Genomic DNA, 25000 nt, shown 5'->3' with positions numbered 1-25000 from the left:
AAAATATGGGAATCTGTTGAAAAAGCCAACAAAGCACAAATTCAAAGTGGGAGATCAAGTCAAGATCAGTTAGTTACTTACCATCCTGGACGGCGGAAACCTTCACTGTTGCTCAGACCGCTTCCGCGCAACCCACACGTGAATCGTCTAAAGGAAGCAGACGGCGACTGTATTTAAGGTACCTTTTACAAAATTGAGTTACAGAAAGTGATAGAAAGGCCAAAACACCTGTTTCGTATTGAAAAGAATTTAAAACGAAGGGGACAAGGAGCGAATAAGGAGGTGTTAGTACATTGGAAAGGTGGCCAAAGAAATACGACAGTGAGATTCTGCATAACAAGTTGGTGACTTTACAACAAACGTGATTCAAGAAAGGGACTTTTGCTCGTCACGCTTCCCAGTAATGCCGTTGGTAACTTATTTCTATTACAATTTCGAGTCCTCCTTTTGTGTAGCGCTACCTCGACAAGAGAACGCATGTTTTAAGAGTCAAATGAGTCAACGAGTCATGAGTCAATAAGACTCACAGCCAATATAGCAACAATTTGTTGATTAAGCTTAAGCCCTCGTTTCAGTGATTAGGCCTAAGCACTCTCTGAAATTTTAGCTTTCATTCTATGGTTTAATTAACTGCACTAAATCGTTGACTCATTGACTCATGACTCATTGACTCATAAATACTTAACACTCCCTCGACAAATCCATCTGAAAGATGAAGATTGGGAAGCAGGATTACATCTCGAAAGACAGGAATCACGAAGTCAAAATGAGGGCTTCCGAAAGAGGTGGGAAAAGATAACAGCTTAAGTATGAGAGGTGTGTCGACGGAACCTAAATCCTCCCGCGTAAAACCCAACCGTCGATCTTGAGTCGCTCTCTTCATGTATATTCGCGGACTTGTATTTCAACCAGCTTTTTTACAAGGTGTCCAAGTATAAAACATAAGTGTCCGAAAGATATATGGTATATCGTCAAAGTGTCAACCTTAAGTTAGCTGTTAAAGGGGCTAGGTCACGCAATTTTAGGCAATTTCAGCACTGATCGAATGGTCATAGAATTAACTAAAATATCAAAATAACTGTTCAAAACTACAGAAGAACTCTGACAAAACACAGGGAAGCCAAGAAGGGACATGGATGGACAAAACTGGAGAGGATTGAAATGGATTGAATTTGGATAAATTGAAAAACGTCGGCCCACCTTTTTTCAAATTTATATCAGTCAATATCAAAATGTCATTTACACAGCTGGAAAATCATTCTCAGTTGTTACGTGGCCGTGATTTTGCAAATGAAAGACTATTGCTCTGCCAATTTGACGTTTAGAGCTCATAACTAACAAATTTAAACAAAATTACTTAAAATAGCGTGACCTAGCCCCTTTTAACTCTTATTGAAGGCCGGAATCTTCGCAGCATTTAAATGTTTGAAAATTCCGTCATGTTACTTGACCTGTTTCCAAGGATTTGCGTTTTTGTGCCCAGTTCTCTCACGCGTGCGACTCGGGCATCCGTAGTTGTTACTCAGCTCTGTCAAGCCAACACATGAAGCAAAGAGTGCCCGCGAGCATAAGAATCTACTCAAAAAGCAAGTTGTCGTTTTTCTTCTCGTTTAAGACATTTATTCGTGTTGTTCTGCATTTTTTTCTGAAATGGCAGTTTCGATTAAAAATGGTTTAACAAACTATCTATAATTGTTTTATCTACAATGTAACACCTCACACCGATACCCAATGAAACCGTTAACGGCAATGGAAAAAAAAGCTACACGAAGCTAACAAAGTTTGAGTGAAGGCTTAACAATTAACAAACTATACTATCTCTTAAGGTTAAGAGGATGTGGTAGTGTCTAGATCCAATCGGCGCTTAAAAAACAATGGCTGGTAGCGTTCCAGCGCAAATTTAACTATTTATTTCGCGGCGTGAGCGCTTTCGCGGATGCAAAAGAATAACAAAACGCAATTCAAAAATCGGCATCGGCGACCCTTCGCTTCCACACCACTACGCACACTTCTACTCGAAGAAAATGTGTTTCCATTAGAAACGAAAACAAAACATACTAGTAAAAGTCCGCCTTGGGTTTTGGATCAGGGTAAAAAACACGAAAACTACCCGCTGATGGCAAATCAATGGTCACTGACAAGCAAGCTTAGCGTTAATCTGTTTTGATGAAATGACAAACTGTCAAGACGGAATTGGCAGCGCTTCACAATGCTTCAAACCCTTGAGACATGTAACAAAAAGAAATCCGCGGAGAAAAAGACAATCATTAATGTTACAAATTGACAAATCTTTTGTTTTGTCATCAATACAAACGCGAGGACGTGAAATGCAAGGCCTCCAAGCTGTTCTTTTGTTTTTAAACAGACGAATCTTCAAAAGAAAAACAAACCAAAAAAGGATCAACATCAAAGCACTGCAGTAAACTCTCTTCACATCCTCGAAAGCATAGTGCTGCGGAAACATTGGTCAGCCATAATAATACAAAATGCCGCAAAAAGGTTACATAACATCGAGTTTTAAGCGTGACATGGAACCTTGTACAATTGGTCTAGCCTGATTCTCGGACGGGTCAGGTCGGTCGAGGAGAGAGTGTGTCAGGGGCACCCAACGTCAATTTTCGGAAAATATCTGTCCGGAAGACGATTTGAGATCTAGAATTTTCGGAACCTTTGTTGTAAAATTCCTTGCTTGCCTGCCTGTCCTAGGATTTTCGAACATCTAAAACATGGTATAATTGCCCATTTTTTACGGATTTTTACTCTAAAAAGGTCACCTAGAATTTTCGGGACCTTTTTTTCTGGCTGATATTTTCGAAAAGGTAAGTTTTGATCCCCATAACTTTCGGGGAATTTAGGGGATAAAAATATGCCTATATCTACCGTTTAACTAAGAAAATACGTTTAACAAGTTTTGAACTATATTCTCGTTGGGTGTTCCCGGAGTGTCTCCGCAAGCGACCTCGAGCCCGTTTCTTGAAAGTCCCGAAACTTTTCGGGTTCCACAACTCCCTGTGTATCTAAAGGAAAAACAGATTCTTACGTAAACAATTTCCACCATTTGCTTTTAGTTCTCTTAAAAACATGCTAAAAGACCAGCTTTCTAAAACAGGAGGATGGAAGTTTCACAAACAACTTTTCAGACTCGAAAAGTTATCGAGACTTTCCAGAAACAGGACCCTGGACCTTCTGAAAATCTGGCTACAATCGGTCTAGCATATCTTTAGATCTTGGTGCCACACTCAAAGCTCCTCGTCCAAACGGCCTTTTCGCGCATGCCGAAAAGGCCCGTTAACTAGTGGTTGTGACCAGAAATGGACCCACCAAGAATTAGGTTTGAGCCTTATTGATGAATGTAAAACAATCACGTCGAAATACCACGACAGGGAAGGAAAAACGCTTTGATTTGACTAAGACGAACGGTTTGATGTGGGGCAATATGCAGCTTGAGCTTTTCTCTTTTCGAGAATGATGTTTTTCCTGACACTGACGGGCGGCACTATGTAACTAATAATTTTCGATTCCAATAACCTCATCTGGCTAGACTAGCGGTATAGCGAACATTATGCTCCTAAATCCGTGTTTGACACACTCATCTTTGAGCACAATATTCTTTCCATAAATCAAAATTTGTGTCATCAAAGTGAAACGAAAACCTGAAATTGACGAATCCATTCTGGTCAACTTACTGAAAGCTTACATATAAATTGAACCGTCTTGAAACAAATAATAAGATTTATCAAGAAGCAAGCAACTGGTTCGAAAAAATGTGTTCACAAAAGCAAACCTTTCTAACGACACACCTGAAATTCACACTCTCGTATAGTTTAATAAATTACAATTACTCCTAAAAATACCTCCCTCAAGCCCTCAGTAGAACAATATGCTTATACCAAATACAAACGCTTAAGGTGTTACATTCAGAACTAAATTAACCCACCCTTTACACTGACTAAATGAAAATTATAGCACATCAATGTGACAAAGTTGGCTTAAACTTCTTTAACGGAATCTACAGAAATACGTTGCGATCAGTCGCAAGCGGGCACGGACAACTTCAAATTCACAGATTGGGCACACACCTCCGACCAATCAGTAATAAATAAAATTAACATATTTTCCCAATTGCCTACAGGCGTTTTCCCAAGCATTTGTACCGCGGCACACACAATTTTTTTTTTTCGTGCTCTCATTGGTTCGGTTACTGGTCTGCTCGGACATGATCGACCAGTAAAAAGCCATCATTAAGTACAAAAATGGCTAGTTGCACATTGAGTGAAAGTTATTTCCACACATTCCAATAAAGAAGTTTAACAGAAACGTTTTGCAACACTAGTTGGAATCTGCCTGCAACAAAAACGATGTAGCTACCTTCTAACAGGTCGTTAAATTCAAGTTGCGCGAGAGGTGTTGAACATTTCTCTTGTGGTAATTTAATCCCAAAGGAAGAAAATGATTATCACTCACTTCCCACGGGAGATAAACGGTTTTGGTTTGTCGCTGTTTTTAATCCTGGTGCCAGTTTCTCGTCAGCCCTGGAAAGCCATTAGCAAACCTGTTAATCTTGACATAATTTGAAGCGGCGTAAAGACAAAAAGTAATTGCAAAGCTTTACGTCATGAATGTACAAAGGGGATTATGGATACCGGCCTAACATTTAATATGACAGAAAAGGTTCGCATGTGATAAAACGAGGTAAACCGGAACATCCCGAATCACCGAAATATAAAGAAATAAAAAATAATACAATAAAATAGTATAAAGAGTTCGCGCTTGGAGTTCGCTATCTTGGTTATTTCCCGACCAGAATATCGCTACAGAGGTGCTGCTCCGAACATGGAAACAATGTCAAATCATCTACAACCAAAGTCCGGGTCGTAATCAACTGGATCGTCAATGATTTTTTGTCGATCAAGTAGCGACTCGGACGAGGAGCTTTCTCAAAGCGTATTTTGGGTTTAACTTATGAACTTTTTATCCTCATGATGGCACCTCGCTTTTCAAAAAAAAAAAAAAAGAGAGAGAGATGCGTTCAGGACTAAAAACTGAGTCCCAAGCGAAGTCCTATTCACCGTTCCACACGTTGGGAACAGCGCGCCTGTAACGATGAGCTGGTCAGCGGAACACCAAGAGCGTGAGCTAAGGAAGGCGCCAACCTTTTACTACTACTACTACTATTATTATTATTATTATTATTATTATTATTATTATTATTATTATTATTATTATTATTATTATTATTATTATTATTATTATTACTATTATTATTATTATTACGGATCACTATAATCATCATTACTGCTGGCACCAAGGGATGTTCCCGTTTTCCTACTTTTAGCAGATGCCAAAGGTTCGGGGCCATCGAGAAACGTACACCAAGGAATGACCGGCTTGAAAATTCACCACCTTCCCACCCTACCCCTGACAAGGACAGAGGAGGAAGACGGAGCAGTGGATGAGACTACAAGTAGTCTCACCATAATTTTTCCCAGTTCAAAACTACGAGATTTCTTATAGGAAAGAAATATTTGACAGAGCAACCAATAAACCTGCTGAGATATCCAACACCTGTGCCAGAAACAAATGAATATCGAGTGAAACAAAATTGAACAACGCTTGCGTGGTTTCCGCAGACAACAAACGTAACAGTCGGACCGCAAATCACTAAAATCCCAAACTACATGTACCAATGATTTTCGCTGGTCATTTACATTGTGCTCTTTACATACAGAGATTTGTACATAAATACAAGATTCAACGTGAGGGGAGTAACAGCCAGGGTTCCATTTGAGTGATACAAAGTTCTGGAACCCTGAAGTCTCATGCAAACATTGCAACAACGTTGCCCAACGTTAGAAAGTTGTTGGTTGACAATACTGACATTTTTTTTTGCTCAAATGAATGAGAAAACTACCTTGAAAAAAAAAATACTTGCTGAAAAGCTAGTGTACCAGGTTTTTTTTTTTTTGCAAATGGCAGCAAAAAATATCTCCTGCAAAAAAATTACTTCGTGTGGAAATAATCAAAGGTTGAAATGTTTTTCTGAGATTCAAGGTTTCTCTGCTGTCTAAAGTAAATGGCCCATGTCCGAGTTTCCGTCTGTCTCCGATTGACAGCAAGTCTTGGTGCAGGAGTATTGGAATGAACATGAGTTTGATTTGCACAAATAATGTTCTTTTGAATGGTTTTGCATCAACACTTACTCTTCAAGCAAGACAAACTGCAATTCTGAAATGGGTTATTCTTGTGCGCAGACAGATACTTGTTACTTAAAAATTGCCAAAAAATGTGCTTGTGTGAACCAGACTGAAGCTTATTTAACAGTTGGTCTTGTCATGGCAATGACTCCCTGATGAGATTATGTTGTTTGTATACAGTAGTTATATTGCAAGTCAACGAATGGTACATGTACATTTGTCTGTAAGGGTTCAACGTACATTTTCACAATGAAATTTTATGAGGGGTTGTCAAAAGTGGCCGGCTACAGTGTACCAGCAAAAATTACCCACCTACTTTTCCTTTTTTGGACGGATTCTCTACTGCATTGTTTATTAGAAGATACTCCATTTTGGTTATTTTCTAAAAGGCAGACAACCCTGACCTGTGCATGATTGGATTAGGTTACATAAATTGTGAAATATTTCAAGGCCTTTCTACTGAATTATAAAAGAGTAAAATTATTGCATGCATATAATAATAATAATAATAATAATAATAATAATAATAATGATGATGATGATGATGATGATGATGATGAGTAAGGTAAAATTCAAATTATTTTTCACCGAAGCTACATCTTAATTAAGTGAATAAAGCAGCTTTTAATGGCATGTGAAAACTCCAAGTTATCTTTTGACTGCTAATCAGAAGTTGAAACATGCAAAACCTTACCACTATCTTTGCTGTCATAATGCTTCCTGCATTCCAACTCAAATTTATGACCTTCACCTTCTTACCGAAAGCAAGGGCAGGTGGGACAAAACATACAAATTGTCATGGTACAAAATGAAGTTCAGTGCTTGAACACTGCTACAACAGTGCAGGATAGTAGATGTTAGTCCATGATGGTAAAAAAGAACCATTTAATTCCATTTGACCACCAACTACTGTATACTAGTGCACTACATTCAACTATCAAATTGCATTAATTTTGCCTTGAAGGTATTAGAATTCTTCATGATAGCTCAAGATAGTTTTCTCGTTGACAACCTGCCCAATTACACTGTACATGTATCAATGATCATTGATAAGTATTACATTTTTATTCTTGGCACTTTCATGTGGCTGGGCAAGGGACCCGTTTCTCGAACGTCCCAAAACCTATCCCTCTGTATCTTCATAACTTCAAGAGAGGGGTTTTGAGTAATCAATTTTTTCAATCATTTTGCTTTTAGTTATCTTGAAAACATACTGAAAGTCCAGCTTTTAAAAACAAATGGATGGCAGGTTCACATATTAAAGGCTTTTCTGGTCCGAAAAGTTATTGGGATTTTGGGAAACGGGTCCCAGGCTCTTAAAGCTCACACAATCAAGTCTCAGCTAACGTAACCATGCAAAAAATAATATTAATTACTTGACGACAGTGGATGACGCTAAGGGCAAAAGTCTTGGAAGTGCCAACAATGAATTATGACACCCTTTAGACAGCCCCACAAAATTAATGCTACAAGAACATGAAGGGTTTTGAAAGGTTTTCTGTCTTCTCTTTGTAGTGACGTAGAATTCACACGGGGTTTGGCCTAAAGACAGCCAATAAAAAGCTACTCTATTCAAAATGATAACTTAAACAAAAGTAATGATAAACAAGATAAAAATCACTTCCTTCCGACAATCATTATTGCTAATCTACAAGTGGCTGGCTATAAAAATGAAGGAGGAAAAATGAGACCCCGCCAACATTAGCGGATTGAATAAAAAACAAGTCTCATAGGGACTTGACTCTTGAAAATGGCTTACATCAAGTCAGCCTTTTTACACCTTTGTTACACATATACAATAATATTAAAGTGGGATTAGAGCATGGAACACACTACCTTGGATGATGGGTACCTGGCAAGTAGCCATAGACAGGCACACCATTGCTGAAACTGAGGGCTTCAAATTCCACAAGGAGGGATTGATGATCAGATGGAAAATGAGGGTGTGGCCACCCAATGATCTTGTTTTCTTTGATGTATTGTTTACTGACAGAGCCAAGGACCCCAACTGGAACAAGGAGGTCAGATGTGAAATAAATGTAATCAATCACTCCAGTGAATGAGTACGTCAGGTTGCTGTATGACATCTGCTCCTCAGAGTAGGCTCGCTCAAGCTTAAAGCAATGGGTTAGATCACCAGATTTCTCACCATTCTTGCCATTGCTGAGGCGTGACAAGAACCCTTCGTACTTCATGTCCAGGAAATCTCCATGGTCACTCCGCACCCTACCCTTGTCTAGGAACTCTATTACACCAGAGTTTGGCAATGAGTTCAGATCTCCACAGCACACCAATGGAATGGATTTGCTGGGTGGTGTACCATTTTTACCTTGGAATAAGATAAGGCATGTTATTAGGGACAACAGATGAAATACAGGGATATTACTTTGTAGTTTGTAGGATGATAGCAACTGTTATAATATGAAATGACATGGAAAAATTACATTATTTTATGCCATTAGTATTGACGGTGATGATTATCACTGCAACACTATTAAACAATCATTATTGTCCCGTCTGCCATATTAATAGTACCACTTGATTTGCATACAACTCAAGTATTATACGTAGCTACATGTACTCTACTACCAGAAATTCAGGATATGCGTGCCTTTCCCAATACAGTTGCCATTGTAATAATTATCATACATTGTACTTAAAAGCCCTGGTAACTGCTATAGAGAGAAAGGGATGAAGGGAGACAAATAAAATTTAGCAGCTACAGTATGCACTCCATTGCATTCTAGATAAGTTTCTCAAGCAGGCTTTACCCATCCCTTATTTCTTCAGGTCCTTGACCCTCGACATCTTCTTATCTGGAACACTGGTTGTGGTTAATCTTGTGCATATTGATGAGTTTCAAAGCATCGTTTAACCACGTATGAGCCCATTCTTACCTCCTTGAACCATAAATCCAGGATTTATTTCCTGCATGATGTTCATCAGCTCATGCATAAGCATAACCGTTTGGATTAATTTCACATCCTTGAATTCAGGATCCCAGTGAATGTGGACATTAGAAACAAGCACTTGCTGTCTAGGCATACTCATGTCATTGGTGTAATTAAGGTAGCCTTCTTTGAGCTCTAGAAGTGCAGCAATGCCGATGTTGTCTTTTGTCATGACCCTGTTCAGCATGTCGTCGGCGCCTGAAGCATTTGCCATGGCTAATTGGTTGAACTCAATAAGGTACTCTTTAACAAAGGTAAATCTAGAATGACAAAATTAATATTCATCTGTAAGGTAAAATGCATAAGTTTAACGTTACTGTTGCAATTATTGTTTTTTTTTTCCCCTTTTTCCTCTAATATATGTTGGCATCTGAATTGTTTTCAGCAGTATTTGGTATAATAGACCCAATCCACAACTCAATGAGGAAACCCGATTTAAATCTCATGGGGTTAAGATTCTTCATGTATTGTATTTGTATTATAACGTAGCATTCACATTTGAATGATATGGGAATACATGTACCTGGAACAAAACATTCATTATTTTGTATTCCCAAAGGGTTTGAATTAGGAACAACAACGAGTTACATGTAGGCAATTTAGATTACTGAGAGGTTGTAAGCAAAAGCATTTTTATTTTTAAAATCAACAATTGGGTGTAAAGATGCAAGTAACATACTTAGATGTTCTATAGAATATTGCACATCCATCCACATATTTGCGATCTTCTTCTGTCATTGTTCTTGCTCTTGACTTTGGACTAAAGATTCCATCATAGCCATGTTGTTGCAGTTCAGGAAGAAAGAAATTAAAGAACTGCTCTGTTTCAATTTCCTATATTACAAACAGACATCCCATATTACAACCAAAACTAATAAAATACTTGTTGTCATTAAGACCACTTTGTTAGTATACATGTATATAAGTCAACAACGAGTATCAAGTAACAGTAACAGTATGGTTGGAGAGAACAGCACCTAAGCGAAATCCACTAATAAACGACTCTTTAACTTGTAAACTTGTTCAATATTGTTGGGGGCTTTCGTTGCGTTACCTCCTGATAGCACATGGAGACTGGGACGCAATGTTAATGCTGGGTTAACTAATTACTTTGCATACGGAACCCCTGCCTGCAGTGCGTGTGGCAGTCAAAAGTGAGCTACACTGTATTATGTCAATCATTTTCTCTTTCATCAGAAACAGTGCATTTCTGTTTGCAAATGACCTTGTTGTTGATCTACCCACATATAAATACATTATCAATACAGTTTTGACGTCTTCTTACACTTGATTTGAAAAATTTATACATGTATCATACTGAATTGGCTTAAGATACTTAGAAAAAGCACAAATAACAGCCTCAGCACAACAGCTGACCAAAGAATGGCCGCTCACTGGCAACCCAGTTTGGGCACCAATTGAAAGTTTGTTGACAAAAAGGTTGCCACAAAATCTTTTAAATGGTTTTCTGGTCCTTTAATTGCAAACAATATTGATGTGACGTCGGATAGCACAGTTTTTCCCGCTCGCTGAATTCTGATTGGTCAATTTAAATTTCAGTAGCCCTCGCTGTATGCACGGTAATTCTGGGCTCTTGAAAAATTGTCTTGGGCTACTAACTTTTAATGTTGGAGGCCCAAAGACTTCCCGGAAAATGTTCTTAGGCAGCAACCTTGGAGTGCAATACGGAAGTTGCTATGGAAACAAAGCGATGGAATGATTTTGTTCATTATAATTATAATAAATAAATAATAGTATGAACTTGCTCATGCATTTTGTGATTTATGGTCACTCATGATATTTGAAAGTTCTCAAATTGCACTCACCATAATTTTGGGAACTTTCAAAACATCACTCGTGCCCATATTAAAATCACGAAATGCACTCATGTTCACATGAGTTCCTGTACATGTACATTGCAAGACAGACTGCACTGTACCTGCAAACTGAGAATGTCAGCACCATAATGAAGGATCTCCTTTAATATTGTTGCTTTTCGGTACTCCCAGTTTAAGGCCCATGATGGACAGTAACCATAAATTTGACGTGTACAATACTTGTCGCAGAGCACATTATAGCACATAACACTAAATGTCACTAAATGAAAAAGATAGCAATCAACATGGGAAATCATAATGGTACATGCCAATGCACACTTATTCATGCACAAGCATTGGTACATCCAATTCAAAAATTCATATTTATGGTGGCTCAAAAGAGCTTCAACAATTGGGAGGGAATGTTCTGTTTACAGGATTAACCCTTTCACTGCCGAGGGCTCCCCGTAAGACAGAGTAAAATCGTCTGGCGTTAGACAGAGTAAAATCGTCTGGCGTTAGACAGAGTAAAATCGTCTGGCGTTAGACAGAGTAAAATCTATAAGTGTCAATTTGCATTTTTGGCGGTGAAAGGGTTAACTCTACAACACTGTTTCATGTAATGGCAATGCTATGGTACCAAATAAAACAACAAGAATTGCTTAGCAAGATGCACTCATTAGTGATGTATACATTATGTTACCAAGACAACAAACGAGTCATCTAAAAACACCCTATACAGTGCCGCTCAAATGACACAGATGCAAAATTCACACACAATACGAGTGTAGCCCTTTGTTATTCACAACCATAATTTTTCTTTTCCTGTTATTGTTTACGTAGACAAAAGAACAAATTGCATGGCCGCCAACAAGTTGAGAATTTACATAAGGCACTGTCAATTTCGATCGGCTAATGCCGACAATTGTTGTATTTGACACCCTTTTGGCAATCTTGTCTGACCTCACTGTCATGCTGAAAATTCACACCAAAAATCGTTCTTTACAGCTGTATTACAACAAAACTGTTGTTCTGTCAATTTTCCTCCCATTTATTCCCAGTTCTCGACTTTCTCCTATCAAGGCTCTTCATCATCATCTGCACCTTAACACCCTCAGTCAGTCTGATTTTTTGTTCTCTGTTAAGTCGGTAGCTTCCACATCCCCCCATGTTCTCGCATATCATCATTTTTCTCCCTTTTTTCTAAGGTCATCACAGCCATTGGTTTGGATCCCACACAAGTTTCCCCTATAGTTTCTGCAGGAGTGGTGCAACTTTTGCATTCGAGTGTCATTAAGTTTCAAGGGGATTGGGGCAGCGATGCTTATTATTTTGGTTTATCTAGAGATGTCTTCAAAACAGAAGTGACACACTGCAAACTCAATTGCTTTGCAGATCGGGAGTCTTCACTCATCTTAATTCTTTTCCTCTACCTCTTGTTCCCCTTGGCATTGGCAGTTTTATTGTCAAATTCGTTCATTCTGTTTGTTGTGTGACAATAAACTCTTGTTTGCCAAACTTCTTGTGGTCTGTGATAAATGTGAACGATTGTAAATTTCGATGTTAAAAGGCTTTCTTGTGCGCCATTTGTTGATAGGTTATTTCTCTAACAGTAAACTTGATAATGTTTTTGGCTTTAAAACAGATAACAAGCCGGAAGGACTTTGCACCATTTAAGGCCCACCTTCAACTGACAGGCTTTGCGAGCCGTGGAACAATTTCATATCTGAAAATCCTGCCAAAGCTGAAATTCATCCAGTCGGATCCAAACAAACGGTCAAAAAGCCTGTCGGTTGAAGGTGGGCCTTTAATTAAAATAAGCTTATGCTCATAATAATTTTTGCCCTTTTAATGACGTGGCGACCAGCAATTAATTATTTTCACATTCACCACATTATTTGCATCACAGATGATTGAGAGTATCAAACCAAACACAAGGCAACAAAGGAAGACAATGAGAATACTAATGAACCTTTTTGCATGTGCTGACGCACATCTACAATTTTTTAGATGCGTTCAAGTGTTTTGCGTATGCAAACACTTATAACTAAAAAAAAAAAACTCAGTGACCCCTGTTTTTGATCACTGGAAATTGATTAGCAGGCTAAGATAAAACTCCCTGCAAAGTTAAAATAAATTCTCTGGCACAGATTCAGAGCCACCTTAAATTTTTTCAATTTGTGAAGGTGGCTATGAGTCCACTCCAGAGAATTTTTTTAAAACTTTGCCAAAAGTTATATCTTAGCCTGGCTATCTCTTTTCAGCTATACAAATTGGCGCTCACCGAGTCTGCTTTTTAGATGCAAGCGTTTCAAGAAAAAACATAGGGTGTTTTTACATGGCTGTTTTGTTACCATGGTGACTTATTAAGTCACATCAATGAGTGTATCTTGTTAAGAAATTATTGACGTTTCAGAGAACTCAGCTACTTTTTTTCCCAAGATTGAAGTAATTGAAGACAGATTCTTTGAAACCTACATGTAAAATTAAAATTCATTTTGACAAGAACAACATTTGGTTAGTCTACTCAAACCAGCTGCCAACTTCAGATTTTATTGAAACCCATGCAATGTGTTGTTGATCTGATACCAAAAAACTAGTGTACTCACTGGAAGCATTCCTAGTTCTATCTGGCTGCAATGAAATCCATTGCCTATCCGGTGGCCGAGGGCAAACTACAACCAAAAGAAGATCCACAAGTTATTGTATGTTTACTTGGTGATGAGTTTCAGTAATAAATTATTTACTAACAAGAAGTGATTTAGAAAAGCATTTGACTATAAAAAATTGTGATAAAACATTTCTTAAAATAATTTTAAGATAAAAAAATTTGCTAAAAAATTGCTAAAAAGCGACGACGTTTCGACATTAGCTAAACGTCATTATCAAGTCAAAGTATGTTTGTGAGTTTCGGTCTATAAATACTAAAAAAACAATAGCTGATTAAAAGCTGTAACGTGGGTAAATAATAATTAAAAAATTAAACAAAAAGTTTTGCACGTATGGAGTCCTGGCACTTTTAAGAAAGTGCCAGGGCAAATTTGAATGTCTAGTATTTGAAATGCTCTTCATCAAGAATCTTACGCCCAATTTAAATACCCAGACGGACTCCATACGTGCGAAACTTTTTGTTTAATTTTTTAATTATTATTTACCCACATTACAGCTTTTAATCAGCTATTGTTTTTTTTAGTATTTATAGACCGAAACTCACTAACATATTTTGACTTGATAATGATGTTTAGCTAACGTCAAAACGTCATCGCTTTTTAGCAATTTTTTAAGCAAAAATTATCATTATCTTAAAATGATTTTAAAAAATGTTTTATCGCAATTTTTTATAGTCAAAATTATTTACTATTCCTATTATATGGCAAGCAATTCTCAGGCTAAATGGAGCACCCTGATTGGCTGGTTATCAGTCAGGATTTTACAGTACGGATCATTACCATGGAAATGGTCCGTTTCCATATTTCCATATCTCCTGGGAAATTCAAGTTGAGTGAAAAAGAAAAAGTTTTTTAAAAGCAGGATTTAATTTCTCATCAATGCAGTACAATATTATCATTGTAGCAAGTGGGATTTAGTTTTTCATGTAAAAGGTTACCGTCCAAAGTTCACTGATGGAAGGCAAAGATTACGAACATTCACCAAGAGGGGAAGTGTCCAGTCGCTCAGACAGAAACGATGCCATATAGTAAACTTACTATCCTCGGGACCTTACTGGGGAATATTGGCCGTTGGTTGTTTTTGTATGGGCCTTGTGCTCTCTCACAACCTCATGCCAACATTCCCCAGTACAGCCCTCGCTCTCAGATAGTAAGAGGTTATTATCTGAAGTTGTTATAAACCACACAGAAATACTGTAACCTACAGGCCTGCCTGCCTGGCTCCATTAGCAAGTAACAAGCAATCCATTTTTTGTTGGGGACACTTTGCATAGATCATTGGTTGGGCCTTGTCTCATCACCATAACACGACTCATCAGGTTGTAGATGTAAAAAATAAAATTTATAGCGGAGCTCCGCACGCGCCAAAACTTTGCTTTAAACTTTAAGCTGCTCATTACTCATTTGACACTATTTAAATTTCATTTTTTCCCAGAGGCCAAAACTTAAGGAAAAGGAAAATAATGAAGTATTCAAACCAAGACAAAAGGATATCACCACAAAATTTGCCTGTCAATAGCAGACAATACATGTACCGGTAACTCAGTTTTCAACCCCTAAACGTTCACTAGCAGCTTACATGTATTTCACAAAATCTTACATTAACACCTTGCATCTAGCATACATGTACTCCACACTGTTCATGGTTGCTGATTAAGATAATAAAATTAATGATAACAAGAAACATCCTCCTTTTAAGTACAGTATGGCAGCATCCTTTCTGATAAATTCATCCTTTCATGCTGTACGAATCTTGAATCTCGTACTTAATGTACCTGTAACTGGACAATTTAAGCAATCATTACTTATTACAGGCAGCTTCAATGGGATTCGAACCCATGACCTCTGCGATGCTGGTGCGATACTCTAACAACTGAGCTACGAAGCCACTCAGTTGGGAGCAGGTCAATTTGTTGGACTCATGTGTTGTAATGAAAGGACTCAATGAATGACATGAATGCATACTTGAAGAGACGGTCAGAGGTCAGAGAAGTTGGCAGTTGTATCTTTTATCGCTCCCGCTCGATCTAAGTAAATCGATTGACTTATTTTCCAAATCGTTTTAGTATAACTTCAATTACTTCAATTTGATTACTTTCTTATGCCTGACAAAAAGAAAAATCAGAAAAAAGTAAGCTCCCCATCAGCAGAAGCCGTAGAATTTGAACTACCAGAGATTTCATCAAGCAGTGCAGGAACGGATGTTCAAGACTCTTATGGATTCTGTATTCACTAATATTTCTTTTCGGATTGATGGCATAGTCAAAGATGAACTGCAGATCTTAGGGCAAGTCTGCAGTTCAGCCAAAACAATATATCATAGCAACAGGAGAAGATCATATCAATGGACACCGATGTCTCCAGTCTTCAAGAAACTGTCAACAAATATTTCCAGAAGACCATTTATCTGGAAAATCAAAGTGAATGAGTTAGTGAAGAATCCTAATGAACTATGGAAGGGAAAATTAAGAACGTGATTGCTGAGAAATTGGACCTTGATCCTGCTCCTGAGATCGACCAAGCTCATTGTACTGGTCGTCATACAAGGCAAGATGGAACCTCGAAACCGAGAAATGTTGTACGCAAATTCACTAGCTACAAAGCAAAAGAATCCATTTTAAGCAAAGCAAGGAGGATTAAACTTGAGGGAAGTAGTATCTTTAAATATCTGGCTGAAGAGACTATGGCAAAGAGAAGTTCTCAATTGCTGCAACTGAAGCAAGCCAAGCAGCAAGAAAAGACTGCCTACTTCTCTCTACATAAATCAATAATTAGAGACAGACCGAGCGATTCTGGTTCAATGACCTCTCCTCTGTCAAATGAATGACCAGTGTATCACATAACTTGTCTAACGTTAAATCTCCTTGTGGCATATGCCAAAAGTGGGTAATTAACAGGCATACATGTAATCGAGCACTTCAGTGTGGTAACTCCCTATGTTTCATTCACTGCAAATGCTACAGCTTAACCTTTTCGGATTATCAACAGCTGCAACTAAGTAAGGTAAGGTTTTGCAAAGCACATGTTGTACATGTATGTGTTGCAAATATTTTTTTCCTTTTAGTTCTTTAATGGGGAAATAGTTTTTCAGTGAGTGATAAACCCATTGACTCCCAGGGGTTCCCCATTGACGAGTAAAATCGTCTGGCGATAACACTAAGTCTGGCCGGTTTCGGCTGTTTGGATGCCAATGGGTTAAATGATTTTGAATTCTGTACTCTCGTTAACATGACGAAGCTTTCTGATATTGAATTGCTACCTTCCCTTGATATAATGTCTACAATATCTGGCTTAAATAGTCTAGATATGTCTGATATTGAGTCAAACATATCTAATCCTATCAATTCTAAGTACTATTTTCCTTCCAATTTTGAAAAACTACAAGTAACCCTACAAGCTTCCAGTTCTTCTTTCTCCCTATTTCATATTATTCTAAACAGTCTTGACGCCCATCGAAGTGATTTGCAGACTACACTCGCATCCTTGAACTTCCCTTTTCATAATTTTTTATTATAGGTATTAGTGAAACCAGGGAAAACATTTCTACAGCCTCACTCAGTGAGGCTGTAGAAATGTTTTCCCTGGTTTCACTAAGAGATGTATCCCCAAAAATTTGGGGGTCCATTGCAAAATTTTGGGGGTCCAGCTAATTAATATTCAAGAATTAATATGCGATCTATTGCCTCTTAATTGCTGTTGCAGTACCCTTTCAGATTTCTAATTGCACAAAAATAAAGTCTTATCCCTCCCAACGAATATGTACTTAAAATGATCAATTTCTTTGAAACTGTTGTGCCTGTTGATTCATCGATCAAAATGTATGCGCTGTCAAAGCTCCATCGATCACATAGAAATCCGTATTCTGTAGGAACTGTTGGCTCCAGTTGATAAATGATCTAGATCTCCACAGAAAAAAAAAACAGAACTGAATCTCAATTTTCCGTAAAAGAGCATCATTTATTTTAACTACACTTTAGGCGTAATTTAGGAACAAAAGAGTAAACAAATGTTAGCGATCGATGCACAGTTCATCGTCGGCCCGTGCGGCCGTGACTTCGCCATGGCCAATGTTAATAATCAAGCGATTGAATACATTCAAGTTTCATGTTCAACACGTTAATTATAACACTAACTCCGAAAAAAAGTTGCATAATTGGCAAAACAGACAAGTTACGTGCAAAACAAGAACCGAGACGACGATGACACGTGCGCGCCCGGAATTAATTTTTTTATCAACAGGGTCGCACAAAACAAAAATTTAACATACTTTGCCTTTGGATTCTCTGTTATTTCGCTCACGATAAGCGAACTAATGCTTGAAATTTACTTGGAAAGCATGCAACAAACTGAACTTCGACCGAAATGTTTTATTATCACTGGCGGCAGATCGAAAGTGTCGCCGATTGTCTCACGTAAAAAACAGCTCCGATCATGTCACGCAACACGTGCGAATTCAAAACTCGACTTCTGAAGCTGGACATAATGGTTGACAAAATGAAATTATTGGACTACAAAAATCCGAAAATAGCAGCTAACCTTGAAATTTAAGGAACTCAATCATTTCTCCGTTGTGAGAAATGGGAATGTTCAATTTCCTTGTGAAATACGCCGTTCGAATGTTTTTCCTGGCGTTGGCAATTTGCATAAACATTCGATTTTTTTCTGCGTCCAACTGGACCCTTTGTTCCATATTCTATGCGTCCAAAAGGAAAACGAGTGCGTCCTAGGACGCAATGACGCACTCTGGATACATCTTTGCTTGAAGTACAGGCTTTAAAATCAATAACAACTTAGATGGTTTTACACTTCACTCTCCACCCTCAAAGTCTGCTGCTGGGACAGTCTGCTGCTGGTGGTGTTGTGATTTATAATACATGTAGCAAGTCTTTAAATGCCTTCAAACGAGCTGACCTGAGCATTCCTGATGACGAGTTTGAAACTGTCTGGGTTGAAATTGTTAACACTATTAATAAAAGTATTCTATGTTGCTGTGCCTATAGGAACCCTTCCTCTAACCCTGTAAGGATTAAAGAACATCTTGAACCTACATTATCTCATCTGACTAGAGAAAACAAGAATATTTTTCTTATGGGTGATTTTAATATTAACCTATTAAATTGTGAAAACAATCCTGAATAAATGATTTCCTACATGTACAAATGCTTCACTCTTATTTCTTTCTTCCTTACATTTTACAACCAACATATATCACCAAAAATTGATAATATATTTGCAAATTCATATGCCATGGATGCTATTAGTGGTAACTTAGTCCTAAAAATTTCTGATCATCTTCCTCAATTTTTGATTGTTGATGATATTAAAGTTAATTATAAAATTCTTAATTAATTTAAAAATGATTATTCTAAATTTAATGAAGACAAATTTAGCAATGATTTTTTATATATTGACTGGATGTAAGTTAAGCACAAAACCTTGGGTCACTAAAGACATACTTACTAAGATAAGACACAGCAATAAACTTTTTATTCTCAGATTAATAAGTGTAAACAGCAAAATCCTAATTTGATAGCCCTTCATAAAAAATTCAGGAACAGCGTGGTTAAGGATATTACGGCTAGTAAGACTAATTACTTAAAAAATTGCTTTTTATGTAACAAGGCTCCAAATTAACGAAAAAATCCAGTCACATTTTGCGATGAGATACAAAAATTTTGGAACAAACCCGTAAATTTTAGTCACAAAAATTGCCGCGCTGCATTGTGTTGTCAGCGGTTTAGCAAAACATATGAGCCTGCAATACTTGTGTGTAAAAAAACCGCTGAAAATGGTGCACGATCGAAGGAATGGAACTGTGCATGTAACATTGCAGCTACACTGTAAATTACTCCATTACACTATCTTCAGAGAAAATTCACAGCAAGAAACAAAATAATTTTGTCATTTATTTACTTATTTATTTTAGCAAAAGAAGCAGCAAAGTGGCAACTGCTAACCCTTTTGTTTTGAAAGAGCTAAGGAAATTTGCGACTTCTCCAGATATTTTAGCGGCAAAGGGAAAAATTTAGTCACAAATGCGACTGCATTGGTCGCAATTTCAAGCCCAGTGTAATAGTAATAATATAAAAAAATATGGTCTGGAATTAGGTCAATAAATACATGTAATATAAGCAAAGGTAAAGCTGACTTTATACCTACCCTAAATGAAAATGAAAAGATTATCGACAATCCCGCCGCAATGGCAAACATTTTAAACTACTTTTTTGTTAATGTGGGCAACAACACTGGGAAGGACATTCCTCCTGGTTACTGCTCTCCTCCCTCTTTTCTAAAGGGAACCTATTCAGAGTCTATGTTCCTCTCCGCGGTTACATCAAATGAAGTTGAGGATTTTATATCTCAAATGGACAATAACAAATCTACTGGGCCATTTTGTATCCCAGTCCTTCTGTTAAAAATACTTAAGATTCGTATTGCTCCCCTTCTTTTATCTTTGATAAATGATTCCTTTCCGTGTGGCACTTTCCATAATAAGCTTGAACTACCAAAAGTTACTCCAGTCTTTAAGGACATTCGCGCCCATTCCTACTGCACATTTTTTGGCGCATGTCACGCACACGTCATGCATCGCAGACCACGAAGGTACATGTAAACACGATGCTAAAGGTGCAAACATTTTCCACAAGAATGGAACGTGAAAGCATGTGGCATTATGGGATAGTTGTGGACCCAGGTCTTCTCGGAAATGTCACACAACGGCGTGACAGTGCGAATAGACAATCGCTTTGAGAACTTCGCAGCGATTTTGCTCTCTTAAATGCTCGGTGACCCCCATTTCTCTTTCTGTAGATCACTTCCTTTTCTAATTGTGTCCATTTTAACAAAAAACAAAAAATCTTTACGTGAGAACTTACAAATATTTCGCCTTTTATGCTCTCATGCAACCGAAGTTTTCTTTCTTAGACCAATATGTATCGTTTTTCAAGGTCTATTTCACCTCAGAAAAAGACATCAGCTGCAAAAGTTTGTTTAGTTATATTAGTTATGTTGAATTGAGTACATTTACCTGATCTAAATTTCACTAATGTAGCTTTTTTATTGCTGAGAGTTGTAAGCTAAGATAGTCTGAAAATAACACAAGCTTCTAAAAGTGCACATCATGATCTCAAAAACGAGCACAGTGACCCGATCATTACCTTTCTGCGTGGCAAGTTTTAAAAAATCTGTACGTGGGAACGTTTTGGGCGTGAACGTCCTTAAGAAAGGCTCTAGACAAGACAATTACAGACCTATATCTGTCCTATCTATATTTAGCAAAATATTTGAAAAAGCTATGTATAAGTGCCTTTACAGTTATCTTGAATGTCATAGCATTCTCTACCCACTTCAGTTTGGTTTTAGGCAAAAGTACTCAACTAATCATGCACTTTTAAGAATCACTGAATCTATTTGCTACTGTACTCCACTGATAACAATGAATTTGGCTGTGGAATTTTTATTGACTTAAAAAAGGCTTTTGATACAGTAAATCATTCTATTCTTTTGTTAAAATCAGACCATTATGGAATAAGAGGTGTGCCCTACTGGTTTCAATCATATCAGTCCAACAGACAACAGTTTGTGTGTGCCAATGGTCACGACTCTAATAATCTTTCTATCACTTGCTGGGTCCCTCAAGGGTGTGTTCTTGGACCCCTGCTATTTTTATTATATACATTGTATTAATGACTTGTACCTAATGCATCAGAATCACTTACTTTTCACCAATTGCTGACGATACTAATAATTATATACTGTGCATGCAAGAACCTGATTGATCTTGAACTTAAGCTAAATCATGAACTCAATGCAGTTGCTGAGTGGATGAAATCCAACCCACTGGCACTTACATGTAGTATTGTAAAAACTAGTTTCATTTTCTTTCCCTCTAAAACAACTGAAACCTTATAAGACTTTTAATCTGAAAATTAATGGGGTAAATATTCAGCAAGTATCTACAGTTAAACATCTTCGTGTTACTTTTGATGCTAATCTAACCTGGAAAAGTTACATTGATGGGGCTTTGTTTGAAACTTTCAAAAACTGTAGGCATCATCTCAAAAATTGAGGTACTATGTTAATGCTGATGAATTAAAAATGCTATATACTGCAATTACCCGTGTGTAAGTTGACCTTTTATGGCCTCAAAAGAATAAGCTCCAAAAATTGCCCTCAACTTATACACGGGTCAAAGATTTAGAGCCAAGTTCCAGCTAAATAATTTATTCAAGAAACATAATGGTGTAATTGTGTTGTCTTGGGCACAGCAAACGCAGTGGAAAAGGTTGGCTTTTCATCTGGTGACAAAATACCTCAAAATGAATGTAAGCAATTCCAGTTGGAACAAAAAAATATAAACTATCCAAATCTAAATGTTGAAGATACTCACTAGCACACATATGAAATAAACACTGGAAATGTTTGGTTACCAAAGGCAGAGAGCTCAAAAAAGGCATTTCTGTTTCTTCAAATAAAGCATGATTGTTCAACTGCTTAGTAACCTGCCACAATACCTCATCATCACTCGCATTGTCTGAAAATGCTGGTTGGTAATGATTTTTTTTATTCTTTATACAAACCTGGCTGATTTAAATGCTTTTGCAAACTTTGTAGTGTTTCGTTAACGAGTTTTTTTGTTTTGTTTTGATTAATAATTATGTGAGATGTTATAAATCAAGGACCAATTAAACCTTGCACATTTTGCATCGCTTTTGAAGTCATTTTCAAAGATTGACTCCAGCTTCTGTGATGTTGTGCTTATCCTCTAAAGCCCTTTATCCCTGAACAGCGAAACAGGTTAGTTTGAGGTTTACATGCTCGATTTTCTGAGTACTTTTTCGAAACTTAAGGACAAAATGCCTGTATATACAACAACTGATGTAGCACAAAACTATTAAGCGCTTGAGGCCCTGATTTTTGTGTGTATCTGCAGTTCCAGAAATCAAAGAATACAAAATTAGTATCCCATGAATATTTAACAAAGAGAATAAGAAATTGCTTTTTTTATCATCAAAAATGGGGGGTTGACTTATACATGGGATCAACTTATTCAAGGGTAACTACGGGAATTCTCTAATTTATCCTTTTTTTACTTACGGTGTCCACGTTTGGGGTCTAACATATTCAACCTATCTAAATCCTTTGACCACTTTGCAAAAGCATTTAGTCAGGATTATGACATTTTCTGGGCATGCATCACATTCAGAACCCTTGCTCGAATCCCTAAATCTTTTAAAATTTTGTGATATAATCCATATTGAAATTCTTTCTTTTGTTTATCAGTGGTTTCATAAATTAACTCTATCTTGTTTTGCTTATTACTTCAAGCCAATATCCTCTGTTCATCCATATTATACAGGTCAATCTAATAATGATAACCTGTTTGTAAAGAAAGGCCAGGCCACAAAATATGGTCTTCGTTCTCTCTGTTTTTCGGGTGCTAAACTTTGGAATTCATTGCCTTTTGATGTAAAGCAGATTACTCCTTTTTCCAGATTCTGTCAAAACATTACGAACTCTATAACTGACAGGTATAACAAGGATACTGATATTTAATTAACTAAATTTTGTACATAATAATTATAATGTTGCATCTGTTTGAAAGTGACTGGACGTTTTTGTAGATTCATATTTTCATTGATTTGATTCTTAAGTAATTTATGTTAATATTTTCAGCAAGTTTAATTAATGTTACATGTAGTAGTTAGCACAAGAAGTAATACTTTTTAACAAAAAAATGGTATTTAACTCTATTCCTTTTGCCCATGATGTAATTAATTTGGGGCACCTACTCAATTAGTTTAAGAACTATTTAGGTGTCCCAAACTCTACGCTGCAACAACATATTATCAAACTTACTTTCCCTTCTTCTTATATTTTTGTTAAACAATGTTGTAAAATCATTCTAAGTTTATGTACATACTATTCTGTATAAGTTAAATAAAATTGGCTTCACTTGAGTGGATTATATACGAAAGAGAGAAGTTATCCTCTCACTTGTGCGAGTTATACTTGTATGAGGATAACTTCTCTCTTTTGTCTATAATCCATACTTCAAATTTACATTCATTTTATTTATGGGAACAAATAAGCCCAACAAATTGACCTTCTCCCAATAGCTGAGTTGGTACAGTAGAGCATTGCAGAGGTCACAGGTTTGAGTCCCATTAGAGCCATTTGAAATTTTCAGCTGTCTATAAGAGACACTTGCTTAAATTGTCCAACTTCTCTCTTTCATAAAAGTTTGTTTTAAACTTATTTCTTGTCAACATGCTCTAAATTAAGAATATTTCTTAGGAAGAACTGTACCATGCACATGCAGGTTACAGCTCGTTGTTGTTCCACTTCACTTTATAGCTAAAAATTGAACTGGTCAGAATGAAGGGAATACTTAAAGTTCAGGCCCCCAGTTGTTCAAAAGGTGGATAACGCTATCCACCGGATAAGTCACTCTCCATTGGATAGCGCAATTAGTTTTGCTACATGTATGACTTATCCACTGGTTAGAGATTTATCTGGTGGATAGCGCTATCCATCGTTTGAACAACTGGCGCCAGCCCTCTAACTTGGTCAGTAAGAGGTATAAGTACCAATACAAAATAATACTTTTTCTATGCATGACAACAGGCTTAAAAGTGTTTACTCCTAATAAAGCAATATTTAATATTAAACTAAAGAGTGCATTTACATGAATTGGTTTTACTTCCTCCAGTAATTTGCTCAGTCAATCATTAGATACTCCAAAAGAACCCAAAAAATTACTAAAGCGTGCAGTATTTTCGAAACTACACCTTTCAGTAAAAATTAACACTAACAACATTTCCGGAGTTGTGTTAATAGGAATTAAGTCACACGTTTTTCAAAAAGATGTTCGATCGCACTGAGAAAGATACTGATTATTAAGTTTACAATTTAAGAATTCCCTGAGCTTTACAAGTAGGCTAAATGATCTTATGAAAGGTTGCGATTAGATAGGGAAATTTTCGAATGCAGAAAAAATTAGGCGCAATAATGGTCTGATATTCGTTGCTAAATTGCTATTAACTGTTTAGGATTAAAATTCGCAATTTTAAGGTGCTGTTTTCGAGGTATAATTTAAAAACAGAGTTAAGATTTATTTTCAACAGGCTGATCAGTTCCCCTGCAATGGAAGCTATAACGTTTTAAGAAATTATAATGTGAAAGAACCTCGTGCAAACACACACAAAGAAAAACATTGTTCCCAAAGCAAACAATTCTATATGCTATTTTAAAGATAATACAGTAAAGGGGATAAGCACCTACTTGAAGTTTCACAGCCAAAATTTCCGAAAAATGGAACTTTCAATCAATCTTCCATGATCGAACTCCATATTGCAGTGATTTTAATT

General features: G+C 37.0%; 1 protein-coding gene across 1 annotated transcript in view; it reads right to left on the bottom strand.

Moving 5' to 3' along the window:
* The window catches only part of LOC138043312 (CCR4-NOT transcription complex subunit 6-like), a 25695-nt gene that overhangs the window by 81 nt on the left and 614 nt on the right, over nt 1–25000 (bottom strand). The window contains exons 2-7 of the mRNA XM_068889543.1: nt 13572–13637; nt 11085–11242; nt 9825–9979; nt 9092–9405; nt 8031–8523; nt 1–147 (exon numbers count right to left, since the gene is read on the bottom strand). The exon at nt 1–147 is cut by the window's left edge and continues 81 nt beyond it. Of these exons, the coding sequence (XP_068745644.1) occupies nt 78–147; nt 8031–8523; nt 9092–9405; nt 9825–9979; nt 11085–11242; nt 13572–13637 (1256 nt within the window). The 3' untranslated portion in view covers nt 1–77. The remainder of the gene's footprint in view (nt 148–8030; nt 8524–9091; nt 9406–9824; nt 9980–11084; nt 11243–13571; nt 13638–25000) is intronic.

Source organism: Montipora capricornis, chromosome 3, assembly GCF_036669925.1.
Source record: "Montipora capricornis isolate CH-2021 chromosome 3, ASM3666992v2, whole genome shotgun sequence".
In the NCBI taxonomy this organism is placed as follows: domain Eukaryota; kingdom Metazoa; phylum Cnidaria; class Anthozoa; order Scleractinia; family Acroporidae; genus Montipora; species Montipora capricornis.
Note: the sequence above shows the minus strand (reverse complement) of the source record. Positions and strands in the feature narration are given on the sequence as shown.